The following is a 21,304-nucleotide window of genomic DNA, read 5'->3' as shown; positions in this document are numbered from 1 at the left end:
AGATAATACTGCCAAGCAAACTCCAATTAAAACCGAGCTTGTTAATAGCATTGCCTACTAATAATGAATCCCTTTCCAAAATAATAGATGTTAAACTCCTGTTCTGACAGAACTCCATGGTATGTAAAGCAGCAATGGCCTCTGCTATTACTGGATCTACACAAGCGTTTACTGAATGAGAACTCGCAGCAAAAACGACACCCTGAGAGTCACGTACAACAAACACTCAGGGTGTTGTTTTTGGCTTTAAAAATTCCAAAAGGTGACGGTCTCTATAAAGACATTCCATGAGATGAGGGAATATCAAAAATCTCCTCCATGGACGACAGCATTCCTTATTAACCAAATACGCTTTGCTATCTCCACATTGATATCAACCTCTTAAGGAGTACAAATAGCAAAAAACTTTTTCACTACCTCTGTAAATGAATTAACAATACTAAAACATTTTTGGATTTGCCTCCCACACACCCCCAACACATCGGCCGCGGCCGGACATTCCCACAAAACATGTTGTACCGTTTCCATACATTTTTTAAAAAATTTGGAGATGTCGATGCTTAAAGCATTCTTAGTAGCCTCACCAAAATAATTTTTTAGCTATTTTGGTGAGCCAATTTGATGAAAATCCTGAAAAACCACTCACAGCAGCCTCACCATTTTAACCAAAAAAATTTGATGACTGAAATTACTAACCAAATTAGATGAGGCATTTTCACTCAACAACTCACTCACCAAATTTTATTTCACCTTTCTCTCTCACATGATTAGCACACTTTTTTTTTTCCTTTTTTCTCTCATTTTCTTCTCTCATCTCTCACACGATAATGTCCTTATTTCATGGATATGAATAATTTTTTGTAAAAAGATCATATAGAGAAAGAATAAATAAATATTATTTAAATAGAATAGTGATAATAAATAGTTAAAATGGTGAGGCTGCTGGGAGAATTTTAAAAAAATGGCTCATCAGAGTAGAGAAAAGTGATTTTTAACTATTTTGGTGAGTAAAATTTGATGAGACTACTAGGAAAATGACATTTACTTTTCAAATTGGTGATCAAGTAATTATTATTATATTGTGAATGGCTCCGTTAAAGGCATAAACGTGCAAAATTTTTTTTTTTCAAAGGGTCCTCTCTTTTTGACTTTAAGGTTTTAGTTATCAAATTGATAACAAAAAATAGGTATGAAAATATCATTATATCCCTCAAGTCAAAAATTTAAAATTTATTTAAAAAAATAATAATAATTAAGAAGAAAGAAAAACTAGCACAAGGGCACCAACCATCCTAAAAGTTATCGGTTTTTCTTTTTACTTTACTAAAGGAATGTAATAATATTTTTGTACTTATGTTTTTTTATATACTTATAATATTATTTTTAATATTTTATTAAAGGAATATAATAATATTTCTTTACTTATTTTTTTCGTACTTAATAAAGGTTTTTAGCTTAAAACGACTGCCCCGTTTGCTGACTCATTTTTGTTCTTTTCTTTTTTTTTTTTTCTTTTTTTTATCAAGAAAATTAAAATATTATCAAACAACTTTTACCTCAAAATACTCAAAAAAAAAAAATAATAATAATAATAATAAAATAAAACTCAACTTATTTCAACTTTATCTCCGTAAAAAGTGAACCCAAAAATAAATAAAAACACCTCCTTAAAAGTCAATCAAACACACCTCCTAAGAATGAATGTTTCATTTGCTAACTCTCTCTCTCTCTCCCTTTTCTTTTTCTCTTTTTTTCTTTTGAGAAATGATCCATACACTCATTTCTTACAACAGCTCCACAACAAGCTGACGTGGCTGGTAATATTTTATTATTTTTTTACAAAAAGAAATGAAAACAAAACAAAAAAATAATAAAATATTACTAGCCACGTCAGCTTGTTGTGGGGCTGTTGTGAGAAATGAGTGTAGGGATCATTTCTCTTTTCTTTTTTATTCATTTTACAAAATAGTCAAAATATTAATAAACAAATTTCGTCTCAAAAAAAACTCAAAACTCTCATGTCTTTCTCCTATTTGTTTACTTTTCAAAATTACCATTAAATTTTTATAAGACCCATATATATCACATACATGACTTTATAGATTCAATGGTAATTTTGAAAAACAGGAAGATGAGAGATGGTGACTATATTTGTATTATCTTTTTATCGTTCAAAATTAATGTAACTTTTAAAATCATCATTGAATTTGTGATGAATTCCTATTATTTATTTATTTTTTTTATCTAATTGTGATATTAAAAACCACATCAACTTTAAAACGATAAGCACCATAAAAAAATGTATAGCATGTCTCTTTCAGATTAGAATCCTCTCAAAATTATTGGCCAAAATTTAAAAGAATTCGAACAGATAATTATAAGAGACTACTTATGAAACCCACCGGATCAAATAAAAATTAGGTTGTCCGACTATTTATCTAGTTTGGTATGTCTCATAAGTAATTTCTTATAATCACGTACTCGAATTCTCTCAAATTCAACCAAATAATTTAAAGAAAATCAGCCGTCTCTTTCATTTTTATATCACTTGAAATACACTTTAATTCAATAAAAAATAAAAACAGGTCAATCAAATACACCCGAGCATAAACTAAAGAATAAAGTATTAAAGTAAAAAAAAGGTTGCTGCTTTCCCTTTTTTTTTTTAATTAATTAAATAGCACTAACCGTTGACCAACTTAATTTGGTTTTGTTAAGAGGAGAGAAAGAACGCTGACCATTGACTTTGAATTCTCCGCCCACCTCCAAGACATTGTGAAGCCTCTCTTTCTTCCTTAATTCACCAACTATTTTTGTGCGATTCGCTTTGAATTTGTACGCCCACTTCCAAGAACCCAAAATCGTCATACACAAATTCCAGTACTCCATGGATTTGAATTCCTCTCCTTCTTCTAACACCATACCTGTCGTCTCAACGTTTGCTTCGCCTTTCGAGAGCCCTTCTCCTCCGCTCAACAACGATGGAAACTCGACGTCTTCGGGACGAAAGCCCATCAGCCTGTGGCCAGGAATGTACCATTCGCCGGTCACAAATGCTCTGTGGGAAGCGAGGTCCAGCATCTTTGAGAGGCTGCTTGACCCACCAAAAGACGCTCCTCCGCAGAGTGAATTGCTCACCAAAACTCCCTCCCAGAGCCGCACCACAATTCTCTATGGTTTCTCGTCGGACTTTATCTTGAGAGAGCAGTATAGGGACCCGTGGAATGAGGTCAGAATTGGGAAATTGCTCGAAGATCTTGATGCCTTGGCCGGCACCATCTCTGTTAAGGTCAGTAGGTGGAACTGGAACCCTGTATTTGATTTTGTGCTTTTACTGTTGGATTCTCTGAATATTTGAGCAGCTTACTTGAATTGAACACATGGGTATTGCTTATTATTCAGTTGTTCGAAATGGGTTGTGATTAACTTTTACTGATGATTCTGGAATGAATTTAGCATTTAGAAATTTATTGCTTGGTTTTCTGGATTTTGGTGAAGATTTGTCCAGGTGAGGAAACTGTAGCTTAATGAATATATGTTTGTTTTTGTGGATTAGCATTGTTCTGATGACGATAGCACGACAAGGCCACTCTTGCTGGTCACTGCTTCTGTCGACAAGATTGTGCTGAAGAAACCGATTAGTGTTAACATTGATCTGAAAATAGTTGGTTCTGTCGTATGGGTTGGCCACTCGTCAATTGAGATTCAACTGGAAGTCACTGAGTCAACTGAAGGTACTATCACTATAATCTGAATTTAACCATATTTCTGAAATGCGATAGCCCTTAACAGCTAAGCAACATAATTTCGTGCCTGAATTTGGTTCAATTGAGATTCAACTGCTAGATATACTATAGTACTTTAATTTTTGAATTTTTTTTTTTTAAAAAAAAAAAAAAAAAAAAAAAAAAAAAAAATTGAATTTCGGGTATGTTACTATGTTATGACTTTCTTTGTGTCATTCATACCTTCCTGATATTCAAAAACAAACAGAGAAGAACTTGATTTTAGAAAAAGGTTATTTTACTGTATTTTTGAAACCGATGGAAGCTAAGCTTTCTTCTGAACAATATAAATGTTGTCATTTTGACTTTAGTAATTTCACTACTTAATTGTACACTTATCAAAAAAAAACTACTTAATTGTATTTTTACTTTTTCTTTTCATTTTTGTGGTGTGCGCATTAGATAAATCATAACAAAAAAAAAGGGATAAATTGTATATTCCTCCTTAAAAGTCTGCAGCTCCTGTTGTTAAAATTTTTGTTTTATGTCTTTTGTTTTCTCTTCTCAAAACAAAATCATTAACAAACAACTCAAACACAAAATCTCCTAAAAACACCCAAAAAAATAATAATAATAATAAATAGTTTTCACCTTTATGTCATATCAGAACAATTTTTTGAATCAAAAGTAAAAAATAATCTCCAAAACACATTAACAAACAAAGCCGGCCTTGCTAGAAAGCTCTAGAGTACTGCAGCTACTGCTTGTTGGGCATACAATATTAATTTCTTTCATTGCTTCCCCAGTCCCAATATTATAGAGTTAATTTTATCTAAAGAAATCCATGACTAGAGTTAAAGCGTGGACTTTTAATTTTTATGCAGAGGTGAAATCTGGGAGTAAATTAATTCCAAACTGCCACATTAGAGTGGTAATCAGAAGTGACACTTATTATACTGTTACAAAATTCCTTTTGTGCTAGAGAAATTGGCCTGACCTGGGCCTGAATTTTAAAAATGATAACCCGAATTCGTGGGGATCAAGGATTACTTGAGTTGAGTTGTTATAAACACTCTATTGTCTTTCCTAAATCATTCCAGACAAATTATGATCCTAATACTTTTTAGTAATCTTCGGACTTGGCTCCTCATAAACATACTAGATTAACTCTAAGAAAATATATAGCATGATTTCTTCAAGTCACTAAAAGCATTAAACAGAACATCATTCTACCGAGCTAATTATATAATTTCTTTAGACCTCCTTCTAGTTGTAGATCTATTGGTATGAAGTTGACTATCATCCCAAAACTGAAGAACAATTGCTCAAACAAATTGTATGGGAGGTTAGAACTAGGATTCTCTCTAAAGGTAAGTGCAAGACCACTAGAGGAAGTGTTATCCTTTGCAGGATTTGGGGTTTAGATGGGATTTTAGTTTGATTTTGTTGTGTTTTTTCCTGTTGTACTCTTGTTGAATTATTTAGGCGGGTTGTTGTCTTTTGCTTTGGCTTTGCTGAGGTTTCTTTGTATTTAGATACTTTGTTGATAATGAAAGTTACTCATTCATCAAAAAAAAAAAAAAAAAGTTGACTGTCATCTATTACATGTCATTTAATGATGCAAGTTGTTAGCAGGGGGCTCTGATGTTTCAGACTCAATGGCTCTGACCGCCAATTTCATATTTGTGGCTCGTGACTCCAAGACTGGGAAAGCTGCTCCAGTGAACCGGCTCTCACCGGAAACTGCACGAGAAAAGTTTCTTTTTGAAAGAGCTGAAGAAAGAAATAAATTGAGGAAGAGGAAGAGAGGAGGCGATAGAAAGGAATTTGAGAATGGAGGGGTAAATAGACTTGAAACCCTGTTGGCTGAGGGCAGGATTTTCTGTGACATGCCAGCCTTGGCAGACAGAGACAGCATTCTTCTAAGGGACACGCGCCTCGAAAACTCTTTGATTTGCCAGCCGCAACAGAGGAACATCCATGGTCGAATCTTTGGAGGGTTTTTGATGCACCGAGCATTTGAATTGGCGTTCTCTACAGCTTATGCCTTTGCTGGAATGGTTCCTTGCTTTCTAGAAGTTGATCATGTTGATTTCTTAAGGCCTGTGAGTATTACTAGCATGTTTTTTTTGGACAGCATTCCCCCCTCCAAAACACCAAAAAGAAGACCTTTTTTTTTTTTTTTTCTTTTCTTTTCTTTTGTGTGGTTTAGGATGAACAGGGAAACTTATTAGAAAAACACAAGGGAACAGTCCTAGGACACAGGGAGAATTCAACATTTGAAAAAAAATAAATAAATAAAAATCTGAGGAGACTAATTCGTGAAATTAAAAGAATCATGAAAGTTTTAGATAGATGAAAAATGACAACATTTAGAACAGAAGTTTCTGCTAAATCATACAAAAATAAAAAAATAAAATAAAACTGGGAATGGTTTATAATCGTAGGCTCAATGACTTGTGATAGAATCTGTGCTTGATATGAATATATTAGTATAATATGCAGTCAACAAATCTAGAAAGTTTGTTAAAGACGAAAAAATGTTTGACATATAAAGTTTATATCCTATAAATTATGGTTTTCCTTTCGTTTCTTTTATTTTCTTTTTTCGAAATCTATCAATGTTTCTCTTTATCCTCTTTTGTACTCCTTAGTCACCAAAAGATTGGGCCGCTTATAACTTTAACTTCTTTTCCTAATGTGCTGAATGTGAGTGGGCTGGCTTGTATTATGGGTTGTAGGGTCTCATCTTTGCCTATAAAATATTTGGGCTTCCCATTAGGTGTTCCGTCAAGGCTAAATTTATTTGAGATAGATAATTGAGAAAATGGAGAGAAGATTAGCTGGATAGAAAAGACTCTACTTGTCTAAGGGTGGTCGAGTAACATTGATTAAGAGCACGCTTTCCAACCTTCCTACATATTTCCTTTCCCTCTTTCCTATCCCGGTTGGTGTTGCTAATCGGTTAGAAAAATTTCAGAGGGATTTTGTATGGAGATGGTTTGGATAATGAGTCTAAATTCCATCCTGTCAATTGGAAGAAGATTTGTACTCCTATTCAGTTTGGAGGGTTGGGGATTAGGAGTTTTATTACTTTCAATCAGGCTCCTTTAGGAAAGTGGTTATGGAGGGTTGTCGTGAAGAGAGGCCTTTTGGCGTAAGATAGTGGATAAGAAGTATGGGAGTTTAGCGGGTGGATGTGATGCAATCAAATAGTAAAAGAACAAAGAAAAAAAAGGATATGGGCTACTTCGAGAGAGCCGTGATCTCCAATGTTTACTTCGAGGGAACCATGACCTCTAAGATACCAACAAAAGTTCTACGTTTTCATAATATTGAGCATGATATTTTATTGATTAGGGTTACACTTATATAGAAGATGGCTAGGTCATAAGACATAATCATTAGGTCTAGCCATCATTACATCATGCAGGAAAATAACTAGAAAGGAAATAAACTAATGAAAAATACATTCCTTATTAGCTAAAACGCTTGGAGAAATAATATATGAAGATTATACTCCTTATTCTCTGCCGACTTGGGCTTTAGGATTGCCACGTGTGCTGCCACATAAGCCCTGAAATCTGAACGTATCAAGATGGTGCACTAACGGAGTCACAAGACCTTACGAGGTGAGTCTTTGGAAACACATTAGGAGGGGTTGGGATGTTTTCTCTAGTTTTGTTAGTGTTGAGGTTGTTGATAGCTCTTATACCAGGTTTTGGCATGACTTGTGTTGTGGAGATCGTCCTTTAAATGAATCTTTTCCGGATTATTTTGCCTTGCAATGAATAGGGATGCTCTGGTGGCGGCTGACCTTAGGATTGTTAGCAATGATGTTTTTTTCATTGGGACATTAACTTTGGATAATAGGAGCAGTGTCACAAGACCTTACGAGGTGAGTCTTTGGAAACACATTAGGAGGGTTGGGATGTTTTCTCTAGTTTTGTTAGTGTTGAGGTTGTTGATAGCTCTTATACCAGGTTTTGGCATGACTTGTGTTGTGGGGATCGTCCTTTAAATGAATCTTTTCCGGATTATTTTGCCTTGCAATGAATAGGGATGCTCTGGTGGCTGACCTTAGGATTGTTAGAAATGATGTTTTTTCGTTGGGACATTAACTTTGGATAATAGGAGTGGCTCACCTCTAGTTCCGTCTCTCCCGTTTCCTCCCATTATTCTACAGATCAAAGACATCAGCATAAATAAAATCAAACACTGTACTTTTAATTGCTTTCTAACGCCAAAAACTGCAGTTAAACAATGTCGTATACTCGTCTCCTTCTCAGTACCAAAAAGCACAACATAGTGGAAGGTTCTCGACCAGTCATCCTCTGCTGCAGCCTCACAGTGGATCCCAATGAACCCACTCATTCTCTTTGTGATAGACAAATGTACTATTTACTTATCATTCACCTTCCCCATCTCTCTATATTCTTTTTTGTTTTCAGTTTCCTCTGGTTACCCCTTGACAATGCCAGTACAACCTGAGAGTGAAATCCACGATAATCAGAATTAATTCGACCTTGGTTGTAGACAAGACAAAATTGTTCCATGTGCCTTTCCTGCACTTGACTGGTGTCTTTTCCTCTTTGATGCTGCTGATTCGAAGGACTTTTGGCAAGATTTGGACTCTAGAATTAGAAACTTTTGGTAGATGATGATGGTTCATATGAGAGTTCTTTTACTTTGATCTGATTAAATCTCGGAGGATTTGAATATTAAGGCATGGATTTGGGTAAAGGGGGCTGCAAAAGAGACCGTGTTTTGATGTGAGATTGAGGAAGATGAAGGCTTTGGGGGCGTGGGTCCAATTCATTTCTTCTTCTCCTTCATCCTGCAACAAATTCAGCCTATCTGTATATCTGTTGGGCCAAGTTGTAGTTCATGTAGATGAATATGGTGGCTGCAACTAGAGGTGGCACCACCGTAACAATGGAGTAGAAGTTTGGTTAGGGATGTTAGATGCCGTTTATGTGGTTAACGATGTTAGACTGATGTAGCAAAGTTTCGGTCTTCAAATATGTATTTGGACACGTGTCTCATATACAGTTAAAAATTGGAGGAAACTAGTGGCATCTTAATGGGAGGAGAGCTGCCCTTGGATAATCTCCGCAAGCTTCACATCATAGTGATAGATCAGTGTTGTATGTGTAAAAAGAGTGGGGAAACCCCGGATAATCTTCTTCTTAAATCCCTATTTAAGTGAATCTCTGCTAACGCCCTTCTCCATGACACTAGCTTTGCAGATGTTTGTACTCTTTTTTCTCGTTCTTGATTTGCTGGGTGTTTCCTCTTGTATATTGTGGCTATTTTGTTGGGATTCTGCCTGAATGTGACATGGATAACATTGTGCATATCCTCGAGACAATTTACATTATTGTAATCTATTTAAGAAAGATATGCCTGTTGAGCAGGTGGATGTTGGAGATTTCCTGCGATTAAAATCATGTATTCTGTACACGGAGCTTGAGAATCCGGATCATCCTCTAATCAATGTTGAAGTTGTTGCTCATGTTACAAGGCCTGAACTCAGGTCTAGTGAGGTAAACCCCTGCAAACTGTACTTATAAACAACTGAAAAGCTATAACTTGTACTCATAGAATAATTGAAGTACTATTTTAACATTTTCTTAGAAATTAGTTTTAGAAGGCCAATAACACCCATCCACTTGAATTTGAGTATCCTTTTCATAATGGCTTGAATTTCCTATTCATTTATTCACACATCTTTTGTCTGCTCACATTGCATCTAAACCAGGTGTCAAATACTTTCTATTTCACTTTCACCGTACGTCCAGAGGCAAAAGCCATGAAAAATGGATTGAGAATCAGGAGCGTGGTTCCGGCAACGGAGGAAGAAGCCCGCTGTATTCTAGAGCGCATGGATGCTGAGGCCTTGCAAAGGCATGATCAAGTAAACTTACAATAAATCAGATGAGGCAACTGGGCAGTGACTATGCTGAATATCCTTGATCTAGCACAACTCCTATTATATCATAGAAAGACCAGAAATAAAAGTTACTTATTACCCCAATGACATCCTGCATACTCTTAACATACCTCATCTACTCCTTTCCTCCCAAATTGTCAAGTGAAAAAAAATAAAATAAAATGTTATGAACTCCTGGACTGATACTATTCAGATTAGCCCTCTGCTATCCAATTCCTGCTTTATGTCTATTTATTTTTAGATGGTTTCGTCGTTTGGCTGAAATGACTTGTAGTAGGAACAATGGGTGTATTATCAAATGCTCAGGACCATCCTTTATGGCCCTACATTGAAACCAGAATGATAGACATGGTCTTTATCATTCTGGTGTCTCTTCTCCCTCTGCTCATTGTGCAATAAATGCCATGATTGTCTTGAGACTGGACAAATTCCTGCAGCCTTATGGTCGTGAAGAAGAGGTAATTCGATTCAGAAGCTGGAGTAAATTATGATTTTATGCTCAAGGAGCCAGTGATTTTATGCGCAAGATCCTCTCCAGTTGGGAGGAACCGGAGAAGAGCCGGTCCTTTGTACACAGGGACATTTTTGTAGCCGGTCTTTTGTACACGGGCATTTATGTAATTTTACATGGTATAAAATTACAAAAATGTCTCTGCATATAAAAAACCAGCTCCTCTCCAGTTGAGGATCCTGATGCCGACCCTACAACCTTACAACCATTTAAAAGTTACGATATGCCTAAACTACCTTCAAAGAACTTTTTACAGGGAATGCAATTAGGGTAACTCAGATATTGATGCAAAAGCTGCACATGAAGAGTTTGGTTTGTCTCGAGTGAAAAAATTACTGGAGATTCTCCTGCCGAGTTTTCACTGGGGGTAAACCAAACTCTTCATATTGCTGATTTTATAGATTACAGCCAGTTTATTCAAGAGTAATCCAATTTCAGCACTTTTCAATCAATCATACAGAATGAAGCATTTTTCAAGGTGGAAATGGATGGAGAATTGAAAGACTCTCTTTTTCCTTTTTCAAAAAATAGAACCCTCGTCCAACGAATCCCCATATCTTACAATGTCATTGGCGAATAAACATTTTTTACACCTATAATAAACATGTTTAAAGGCTTACAATATATCCAAAAAAGTCAGCCTCCTGGCTTAATTCTTCATGGAAAAAATTCTTCTTTGTATATTATCTATAGGATGAACTCAAAATCTTTTACATGGCTTTATACAGATTATATAAGAAAAAATATAAATAAAATTACAGCACGGCCGGGCCAGGCCATATGAGCTCCGACATTTCGTAAGCACCACAATTTCTAGCTAGATGCAGTAGAAAAGCCACCCCCCTAACAGGAGCTAAAACACTAAGAAGATGCACTCTCATCATCAGAGGAACTGTAGGGCCGCCTAGGTGTAACTTGTGGCAGCATTGGGTTCACTGGAACTGGAAATTTATGGGCAGAACTAACCATTGTTCGCTCATTTATCATACCAACTTCCTTGCAGACTCGATCAAGGATGGTAAGAAAGTCCCTCACTACCACGAAGATTCTGAAAGGGTGAGCTTCTTCCTTAGCTGAGTTCCCATGGAAGTATTCTGTAATCTCCTTCACTAGAGACAGGGCAACACTTTCTTGGGCTTGAATTCTTATAATCTCCTCCTCAGCCATTTTCATGAACCTGTTCATTGACTCTGAAAATTTCTGGCTACTTTCATTCAATCCTGCAGTCCCGATTAATCGTACAACCTCACCGATGTTCCCAATCCCGCTAGAAAGCTTGGACACTTCGCTGCTAAGCACATCGGCGTCCATTGCAGCAGATTTCTTCACATTGGTGAGCTCTGAACTAAGACTCGAAACAACTTGTAGGCCAAGCTTCCTACACTTGGCATCTTCACTCAACGTAGAGTTTGGAGTTTGGTTGGTGCCTGAGAGTCGAGCCCCTTCCGTTCTTATAATTTCTTGTACAACAAAGTGCAACAGAGTGGTTTCTCCATCTTTACCCTTGACATCAACAAGCTTGAGAAGTGTGTCAAGCTTGAAGGCATGGGCATCACCACGGTTTGTTCCAACATTCATGCGGTTCCCAGTCTTCAACACAGCATCTAAAAGCTTCAAAAACATCCTACTGTTCCTCAGTTCTTCACAGGCTGCCTGCAAAAGGTGAAAGCCAATGAGACATGAGGGCTAAAATTAAAGGTTCAATAAAATTCGAAAACTAGATCCCATCTTTTTCAAACCAATAATGAATAATAAGTTATAGCATGAATTTTGTACATGGACAAAAGGAAACAGGATTGGCTGTACTTATGCAAGAGTTCTTAATACACTGATGTCTTTCATTCATACATTGGTCAGCAGGTGACCAAATTGGTGAATAACTTCAATAGTTGTACATGAATAGAAAATCTTACAGAAAAAGGTAGAGGACTCAGATTTTTCATTTGGGATGAGAGAGAGAGAGAGAGAGACCGTGGGTGGTGTATAGAGAGAAGGAGAGAAAGGGAGAGAGTTGAGCTGACTTACCTCTAGAGTTTCAAAAGATTTTTTGAGGTACTCAACCTCAGATTCAAAATTAGCTATGTAAAGCATTGCATCCACCCTTCTAAATGCAAAAGGCACATCAAGCACTGCCTTCAGAAATTTCTCAGCTGGACCCAGCTTGATTGCCGAATCATCTCTGCACTCCTTCAGTTTACGTTCTTCTTCCTTGGTTGGAGCCATCTTCAATAAACTTTCAAGTACTTCAGTACCAAGTGTATCTGCATTACCTGCCATATATGGAAAGAAAAAGAAAAGAATCACTTTAATTGCAAGTTCAGTATCTTAATAAATGCAAAAACTCCTCTCAGTTACGGATATCTTTATGCAAAGGAACGCCTACGGCTCCATTCGCTTCACTGAAAGACAAACGGATATATGAAGATGTAACAGATAATTGATGCAGCACCCTACCAACTATTTAGTTATCTTAAATTGTCTAAGTTTTTAAGAGAAATTTTATTCGGTTTGCTTTTATGGGATAGGAATAGAAGTTTGGCAACTTTCATCATTAGCATTCAATTAACAGATAATGAAAAAAGACAGAAAATTCACTTTCCACGGAGTAGTAGATGATGAAAGTGTTCCCACACAAGATGAAAATGCAAGGAAAAAGTGGGACGAACATGTTCTCTATAAAAAGGTAACCTGTAGAAGCCAAAAGAATAAATAATGAAATGAATGAATGACTTAATGAAACTTGATCTAGTAAAAAGTTTCAAGCTTTGTACAACTGATTTTAAAGGTGAAGGAATGAAACTAAAAGATGAAGCTGTAAAAGAGTAATAAAGACAATCTAAAGCATCAATTCCTGCACCTATCACTGTCAACTACCACCACTCAGACGTTACAACATCGCAATTCTAGACATAATTAGAAATTTCACAAGAGAATTAATTCAATCAAAATTACTTCACCCTAAGAAGAAACAAAAGGGTGTACACAAGGTTACAGATCCACCCAGCATAATGATCTTAGAACCCATTTACAAAGTAAAAACTTTAGACACGAAAGCAATTAGTTCACATCTTAAAAGTAGGTAAAAGTCAATATGTTTAAATCATCACATTTGCACAAGAGAAGTCACACCAACCAAACAAATCAACCATGTTCTCATAACTCATTGAAGAACAAGAAATCAGCATCAAAATTAAATGGGAAAAAAGATACCTTCATAAAGAGCATCACAGACTTCCTCTAAGGTCACATTAAGCGCCCTCAGCGAAATTGCGATATTCTGTGACTTTTTGGGATCAAGCACTCTATTATCTGGATTTGGCGAGGGAAGCACCGAGCGTGGGGTTGTTTCTTTAGATTTTGGGTTTGGGGTGTTCACCACAAACAATGTCTCAATCATTTCCTCATTCAATCTGCAACCACCCCAATTCTTCATACTCAATCCAGTAATATAAACAAGTAGATCATCGAAGTTTATAAGCGAACCATAACAAGAAAAGCAAAGAAAAAGCAATCTGTATCTTACTTGAAAGAGCTAGATCTGAGGTGATCCCACACCATTTCGCGATCAGAGCTGGCTCTTACTTTATCCCAATGCAACGGCTTTAACTTGGGCTTGGGGGTCTCCTCCTCACTCTTCTCTGTGGATGTGGAACTGGGTGGCAGCTCGATTGGAGAAACCTTTGTTGGGTTTTGCAGTACGAAAGGCCTCGAAGGCGGTATGAGTGCTGGCGGCTTAGTGATCGGCTGAGCAATGGGTGTTGAAGGACTTGGAGCTTCCCAGTGTCTTTGCGTATACAGCAGAGGAGGAGGAGGTGGTGGCGGTGGTGGTGGAGGTGGAAAACAACGAGCCTGTGATGAGGCACTGACAGTTCTCTCTGGAGACTGATCAACGTTGGATCTTCTTGGACGCTCTGGCGAAAAAGGGGGAGACGGTGATGGTGATAGTGATGAATAAGGTAGAGATGAAAGTGGTGGAATAGAATGAGGCTGTGATATAGGACTCATAGTTCTCTCTGGAGAGTGCTCAGCATTGGAACTTCTCGGAGTATTTTCCTCCAACTGTGATGTACGACTCATAGTTCTCTCTGGAGAGTGCTCAACATTGGATCTTCTTGGTGTGTTTTCCTCCAAATCACGCTCTGGGGAAGAAGGTAGAGATGGCGACGAAGAAGAAAGTGATGAAACACTGATAGTTCTCTTTGGAGACTGCTCGACATTGGATCTTCTGGGTGCAATTTCCTCTAAATCACGCTCCGGCGAAGAAGGAGGAGATGGTGATGGTGATGAAGAAGCACTGACAGTTCTCTGTGGAGACTGCTCAACATGGGATCTTCTGGGTGCGTTGTCTTCCAAATCACGCCCTGGAGAAGAAGCTCGAGACGGTGATGAAGAAGTTAGCGGTGAAGAAGGTGCAGGAGACTCTCTATGATTTCGATGCGAAACATTGAAAGGCGGAGGAGACATTTGATACCAAGCATCCGAAGACTCCACATTCTCATTCCACGCTCTCAACGACACATCTGGGTTCCTCGCCGGCGTCGACGATACGGAAGACGGAGACAGCGCAGCAGCAACAACAACATCTGGTATAGACTTGGGTTTTCTGGGGCTCAAACTGACCGGGGGCGAGAGACTTATGGATTGAGACCGAGCAGGCGAGCCCGAAGTCACAGACGAATCCGAACGCGAACTGGACTCGCAGCTCTTCTGCTCGTCCACCACCACAAACGCTCTCCGCGACTCCGAATCAGTGCCGCCCAACGACACTCTGGGCGAGTAAAACTCCTCATCCTCATCCTCTTCTTCCGCTTCATCCAAGCCCTCTCTCGAAAGGTGCCGAGCCAGTGGCGGAAGCGGGCGGAGCTCCGGGGAGTCCAGCTTCCGAGTATTCAAGCTAATGTCATCAACTCTCCTCCTATTGGCGGGACGTTGAACGTCATCGACACCCCGCGAGTTAACCAAAGTGCCCAGATACAGAAACTCAGAATCGCGGGCGGTGGGGGAGGTCTTGCTGGCACCCACATTTGCTGGGAACAACCTGCTGCTGTTGGTAGATCTCGACGTCTTGTCGTCGGCGAACTCATGGCTCCTCCGGCGCCGGAAGTAGAGGAAGATAGCGATCCCGAGGAGGACGGCGGAGGAGGCACCAACGGCGCCGGCGACGATTTTGGGGGAGCTGCGTTTGGTGGAGTGCGGCTGGGGGACAATGAGAGAGGAGATGTTGGCAGGGAAGGTGGCAAAGGAGGCTGGGGAGGGAGGGGGAGGGGGTGAAGGGTAGGATGGGAAAAAGGGAGACGGGTTGGGTGGGGAACTGGAAAATGGGAATTTGGGTGCCGGGGTGGTGGTGGTGGTTGTGGTGGTGGTGGGAGTTGTGGGGGGAGAGGGAGAGGAAGAGGAGGAGGAGGGGGGTTGGGAAGGAGGGAGTGAGTCAAGAGGTAAGAAGGGCTGGTGGAGGAGGGTCCTACGGCCGAGAATGGGAGATGAGGAGACCAAGAGAAGGAAGATGATGGTGGAGAGGCTGAAGAAGAAGAAGAAGAAGGTGGGCATTGTGGCTCTCTGAGTGCAGTTATGGGTGGTGGGTTTTGAGAGAGAGAGGGAGAGAGTAGTGTCTCATTGCTTCAATGGAATCTGTGTGTGTGAAGGAGAAGGAGATTGGAGATTGGAGACAAGAGAGTGGAAGGTGAGTGTGAAAAAGGGTGAATCGGGGGAGGGGGGAAAGGTGGGAGTAAATTAAGCGTGTGATGCATCCAGCTAAGATTCCGGTCATCTCAGACTTTTTTTTAATCTTTTTCTTTTTCTTTTTCTTTTTTTCCCTTGTATAAAAATTTGATGGTCTCCACAGCTCCACTAATAAAAGTGGTAATAAGTGCCTATATGCCTGCCCTGTACTAGGTTTTATTTTATTTTATTTTATTTTTATTATTATTGATTTATTGTTTCAATGGAGGTACAAAGTTTGATGGTTTAATAATACAATTTTATGATTAATTGGATGTTAGCTTTTTTATTATTTATATTTTTTGAAATTCACTTTGACATTTTTTATTTATTTCAAAGGAACCGTAAAAGTAGTTTTATATCAAACTTTTTTGTCTATATAAATTTTTCAATTTTTATATCATATTTTGAAAATATTGTAACATCATGTAATCTTGAAAGTAAATCTCTTTTATTAGGGATTTGATATCTTATTCATTTTAAAGCTTCATTCAAAGGTCCCTTTTGTAAGAAGTTCGGTATTTCCTTTTTACAATATTATAATAATTCTTTGATCATTTGAGTAGGCCTAGCTTTTTTCGGTATTTTTTTTTCATTAAAATTAATAAACAATGAAAAATGATCTTCACACAACAATGTTGTGCACCAATCACTTCTCGTACAACAATCCTCTCAAGAAGAAAGTTTAGAGTATTGCAACTTTGATTATAATTTTTTGGAGTAATGCTATATACACCATATTTATATCTAATTTTATTGATGTGGCACAACTAATCGGCCCTTGCTAAAAAAATAATAATAATAACTAATTGACAGTATCAGAAGACTCAGAACAGCAAATTGAAATAAAAGTATGGTGTATTACGCGGTTATTCCTCTTTTATCAGAGTCAAATAAGCATTAGATATATGTTTGTTTAATAATGGCTTATTCGGTGGTTACTACGTTCCGTCATGCCAATATATTGAAATAAAAGTTTGATATATAGTATTACGATTTCTTTATAATTACTTTCGGTATATAGTATAGACGTATAGTATACATCACGTGAACTTACAAATTGATTTACAAATCAAGCGGCACTGACAAATTGATGTACAACAATTATATGTCCACAAGCGAGAGAGTTTACACGGAAACCACATGTCCAAATAGGTGGTCGGGGCAATCCAACATTTTTCTAAACAACCAAATTTCATTTAAATTGTCTCATATAACTTATTCAAATTGCTAGCAATTCGACCATTGGATTTTATTATTATTATTTTTTTTTTTTAATTCTGATGATAAGAAAGTGCCAAAATGTATGAGTTGATAAAGAGAGACGAATCTTGAAACTTCCATCCGTTGGGTACAGGTTGCTGTCTCTATCCGTGGTTGATGGACACATACACATATATACGTTAGCCGTGGCCCGTCTGGCCGTCATTCAGAAATTGCCCCCTTGCAACTGCGTCATGTACACCACCTCCTGTGCCACCCGATAGGGGTTTCTACTACGTTCCGTCGGTGTCGGCCGTGTTCTTTGTTTCTTTTTTTTCTTTTTTCTTTTTTCTCTCTTTTTTCACCTGTCATTATTAATATGCTACTACGAACTGACATATCGACTAAAAAAGAGTATAAAATTACTATTTTCATACCGTTATCTCCCTTTCTATCAGTCAAATTCATAAAAATACTCAAATACTTTAACTTAAAATCAAAATTTATATAAAATACCTTTAAAATTAAACAACTAAAAATACAGAAAGAAAGAAAGGGGTGGCGCGTGAGCCACCCCTAGAGTTGGCTCTACCACCTTGGAACCTAGGGAGGCCACATTTATTTATTTATATATATGTGTTTAATATTATTTTTATTAAATTACTGTTTGAGGGCATTTTTGTCTTTAAACAAAATTTAACATCTAAAAATTGAATACTTCGTTGGATTTGACGAGATTTCCTAACGGAATGAGAGTAACAGTATGAAAATGGTAGTTTCATGTTCTCTTTTAATCGATGTGTCAGTTCGTTATGGCATATAGACAATAGCCTATAGTTTATGAAATGAACATGTAATTACCCCATTTTTTGTTCTTCTCTTTAGCACTATATATTGTTTACTATAATGTTTTTATAAATTAACGTTATTAAGATGGAATAGAGACTACTATCTTCAACTTAATTTTTATTGGCATACACAAGTAATGCAAGAGAATGGAAGCTTACACTCCCACTTGCCCAGCGGACAGCCAAGCCAAACACAACCTTACGTGAAGCACACATCCAAAAACAAATTCAATATTAAACAACAATTAACAATGAAAAGCAACGTATGCACCCATTAAAGAAAGGCAACTCACTAAATGGATGCGGATTATAATCACTCGACACTTGCACAATCGAAGGTCAAATTGATGGTTGATTGACGACTATTGCCTTATGAAGGCACACGACATAAATGGTACTTAGCCTATACATGGTCAGTAGGACTTAGGTATACTCTCATGTCCTAATCTTAATTTATTTTTCTACTCAGAAGTAGTGTCCTCGCCCACTCTTCTTTTGGCTGTGCACTACTCTGTCATGCATAGTCACCGATAATTTTTCAACATTAACATAACACTCGTCTCAACTTTCAACAAAGTCTTCAGTTTTTTAATATTGTAGAACTCACATGTTCAACTAACGAACTTGTAAATCTTACAAATTTAATGGTTAATTTTTAAAATAAAATAACAATAAAAGAAAGTTATGAGAGAAAGAAAAGGTTTGACAAGGTGAAGCTATAATTCATCTGTATATATATATAAAATAAAATAAAAAAATAAAAAAAATGAAGCTATAATTGGAGTTCGTCCGTCATCATTGCAGTGAACTCCTTGTTGGACTCGACCCTAAAAGTCAATGAGGTTTGAAAATGAAAAGGAAGTGGGGTCCCTATAAACCCACTTAAGTGGAAATATATATATATGTAGGTGAAGGCAGTTTAACCATGCAAAAAGATTTCTTTCCCGGCAAGTAAATGCAAAAAAGATAAAAAGTGCTTTACCATTACATGATTTTTCATATACTTTCCTCTTTATCCTTAACTTTTAGCTTCAAAAATTACATACACAAACCTCTTTTGGAGATTCCTCAATCAATATATGGTAATTCTTTTAAGATTTAGGAAAAAAAGATTTATCTGATTTGTAACAAAATGAATTCAGATGTTCATGAAGTATGTGAAAAAAAATAAAAAAATATTACTCATTACAGTTAAATTATGTCCAGTTACTTAACAGATTATGTTAATGCGACATTTTAGAGCTACTAAAATTGTTATACTTATCTTATTTAAATCACTATCACACTAGCATAATTTGTTAAGGCAGTGGACGAAATTTGACTATAATGAGTAAATTATTATTATTTTGGGATACTTATAGAGTTCTAAATTCATTTTGATACCACAATGAGCTAATTATCAATTGAGTAAATTATCGAGACTGATTTTACATTTTTTTTTTCCTATGATTCATAAAAATAATAATAAATAAAAAAAAGGTTCAAACTAAAATGAGGAGAGAACATGAAGAGTACTTAAAGGATCTTAGGTTTGTCCAAGTTGCTCAAAAGATAAACAAAACAAAAGGGCTAAAGCACCCATCGGCCATCACCTTTTTGAAGAAGAGCTTTTATAGATCAGGATTTTTTATAATTTTAAATAAATTGTAGAGCATCAAATTACGTAATTTTGACTATTTCTAGACATCTAAATACTTCTACGTAATAAAAATACGACATGTTAACGAGGCAATCAGAAAGAATTTTCTCTTAAAATGTTTTATTTTCACTTTTGCAGATACATTATTCTTTATAAAATCAAAAGACAGTTTTTTGCTCAAATTTTTTTGCAACATAAAGAGCAAGAACCTGATGAAACCATAATTAATTCTAAATTGTAAGATGCCACATTTTTTTATAAGGTGCATTTTTTAAGCGTTTTGATGCTTAAAAATTGTCCAAATAACATAATTTGATAATCATAATCTCAAAAAAAAAAAAAAAAAAAAAGTGCAGAGAACTTATTTTACATTTTTCCTAAAATTTATACAAAGAACCCAAACTAGAATGAAGAATTTTGATTCTTCTCTACTTTGGAAACAGAGTTGAATTCTGATTCTTCTCTACTCTTTTAAAAAATAACTTATATTTTATTCAATTTTTTAAAATTTTATCTCACAAAGTTAAATCTTAAAATTTGCACAATAAATTAAAATTAAATTATGATTTCAAAAAATTAACTACCCAAATCGAAGGATTTTATTAGATTTGTCAAAGATGCTCCAAAATGAAACAAAATAAATAAAAGAGGCATAAAATAAGGCTAAAGCACCCATTTATCAAGAGAGAAATGTGCTTTTGTTTTTTTTTTTTTATTATTATTTTTTTCAAGGGGTCGGGCATTTTTGAAAGTGAAGTAATTGTAATAATGATGATAATAATAATAATAATAATAATAATAATAATGAGATTTTGGTTGAGTTTCCGATGATGGCGCCTGAGATATGTCTGGTAGAATCTTTGTCGCATTCGAGGTCAATCAAAGAGGCGGGTCTTACTTCTCCATCCCTGTCGGCCGACGAGTACGGTCTGAACGCATCCTCACTCCTCACGGACTGCATACGGGTCTCCCTACTCCTGGTCACTGGTCAGTAGTCAATACTCTTTATGGCACCGACACTTGCATTTCCATTTTTATTTAATTATTGCATCCAAAGTACAAAAAGGAATTTTTTTTTTTTTTAAAACAGAGAACTTCATTATTGAATATAAATCTCACAGGAATTACACTTGATCAAAAGGCTAATATAAATACAAGAGAAGTTCAAACATACCCGAAGGCAAAAATCACTGCCCGAAGGCCAAATGTGACTAAAGACAAAGAAACTTCACCCATAAAATCAAGAAAAACCTAACTCAAAGCAGCTACCAAAGGTAGACTGTGAAAAGATCAAGAATATATAAAAAGAACACAAACAGAAACTACAACCCAGTGCCGGCAGAAGATACAGGCAGATTCCGCCAATACCGGCGGCGCGTGGGGAACACGCGCCAACCCAGTACCACACAGCCGAAGAACAACAGCCGTAAACCCCCTCCCCACCGTGCAAGACCAAAAAATGGCGGAGCGTGAACGTCACGTGCGCTAAAGCAAAAAAATCTCCTCTGGCGCATGGCTTCAAACTCCGGCGACCAGCGTGGCCTTTGCGAACGTCACGTGCGCCAAAGTAATTGCTTTCTTTTGTTGTCGGAGTTTAATTTAACCTTAAAAATAGCACTCTTTAATTAATAGAAAATGACTATTATATATATACATATATATTAAAAATAAAATTTAATAATAAATATAAAATAATCATTATAGTTA

At 36.7% G+C, this 21,304-nt stretch overlaps 2 protein-coding genes across 2 annotated transcripts; one reads left to right on the top strand and one right to left on the bottom strand.

Annotated features, from left to right (window-relative positions):
• Positions 1 to 2,735: 2,735 nt before the first annotated feature.
• LOC133879815 (acyl-coenzyme A thioesterase 2, chloroplastic) lies at positions 2,736 to 10,039 on the top strand. The gene is made up of 5 exons (XM_062318590.1): positions 2,736 to 3,289; positions 3,557 to 3,734; positions 5,361 to 5,830; positions 9,143 to 9,271; positions 9,487 to 10,039. Exons 1-5 carry the CDS (start codon positions 2,888 to 2,890, stop codon positions 9,655 to 9,657), a joined length of 1,350 nt encoding a protein of 449 aa, XP_062174574.1. The 5' UTR covers positions 2,736 to 2,887; the 3' UTR covers positions 9,658 to 10,039.
• An 803-nt stretch (positions 10,040 to 10,842) lies between these two features.
• On the bottom strand, positions 10,843 to 15,893 carry LOC133879590 (formin-like protein 1). Its single transcript, XM_062318210.1, has 4 exons — positions 13,713 to 15,893; positions 13,400 to 13,599; positions 12,215 to 12,459; positions 10,843 to 11,842 (listed from the first exon to the last, which is right to left on the bottom strand). Exons 1-4 carry the CDS (start codon positions 15,734 to 15,736, stop codon positions 11,051 to 11,053), a joined length of 3,261 nt encoding a protein of 1,086 aa, XP_062174194.1. The 5' UTR covers positions 15,737 to 15,893; the 3' UTR covers positions 10,843 to 11,050.
• Positions 15,894 to 21,304: the final 5,411 nt, after the last annotated feature.

The sequence above is a fragment of the Alnus glutinosa genome, chromosome 10 (assembly GCF_958979055.1).
Source record: "Alnus glutinosa chromosome 10, dhAlnGlut1.1, whole genome shotgun sequence".
Classification (NCBI taxonomy): domain Eukaryota; kingdom Viridiplantae; phylum Streptophyta; class Magnoliopsida; order Fagales; family Betulaceae; genus Alnus; species Alnus glutinosa.
This window is presented reverse-complemented; position numbering and strand designations above follow the sequence as displayed.

Coding starts and splice junctions, on each gene's coding strand:
- LOC133879590 (XM_062318210.1), bottom strand. CDS start 15,736: ATGCCCACCTTCTTCTTCTTCTTCTTCAGCCTCTCCACCATCATCTTC. Junction 13,600..13,712: donor CTCAGATCTAGCTCTTTCAA/GTAAGATACAGA, acceptor GGGTGGTTGCAG/ATTGAATGAGGAAATGATTG. Junction 11,843..12,214: donor AATCTTTTGAAACTCTAGAG/GTAAGTCAGCTC, acceptor CACCTTTTGCAG/GCAGCCTGTGAAGAACTGAG.
- LOC133879815 (XM_062318590.1), top strand. CDS start 2,888: ATGGATTTGAATTCCTCTCCTTCTTCTAACACCATACCTGTCGTCTCA. Junction 3,290..3,556: donor CCGGCACCATCTCTGTTAAG/GTCAGTAGGTGG, acceptor TTTGTGGATTAG/CATTGTTCTGATGACGATAG. Junction 3,735..5,360: donor AGTCACTGAGTCAACTGAAG/GTACTATCACTA, acceptor AGTTGTTAGCAG/GGGGCTCTGATGTTTCAGAC.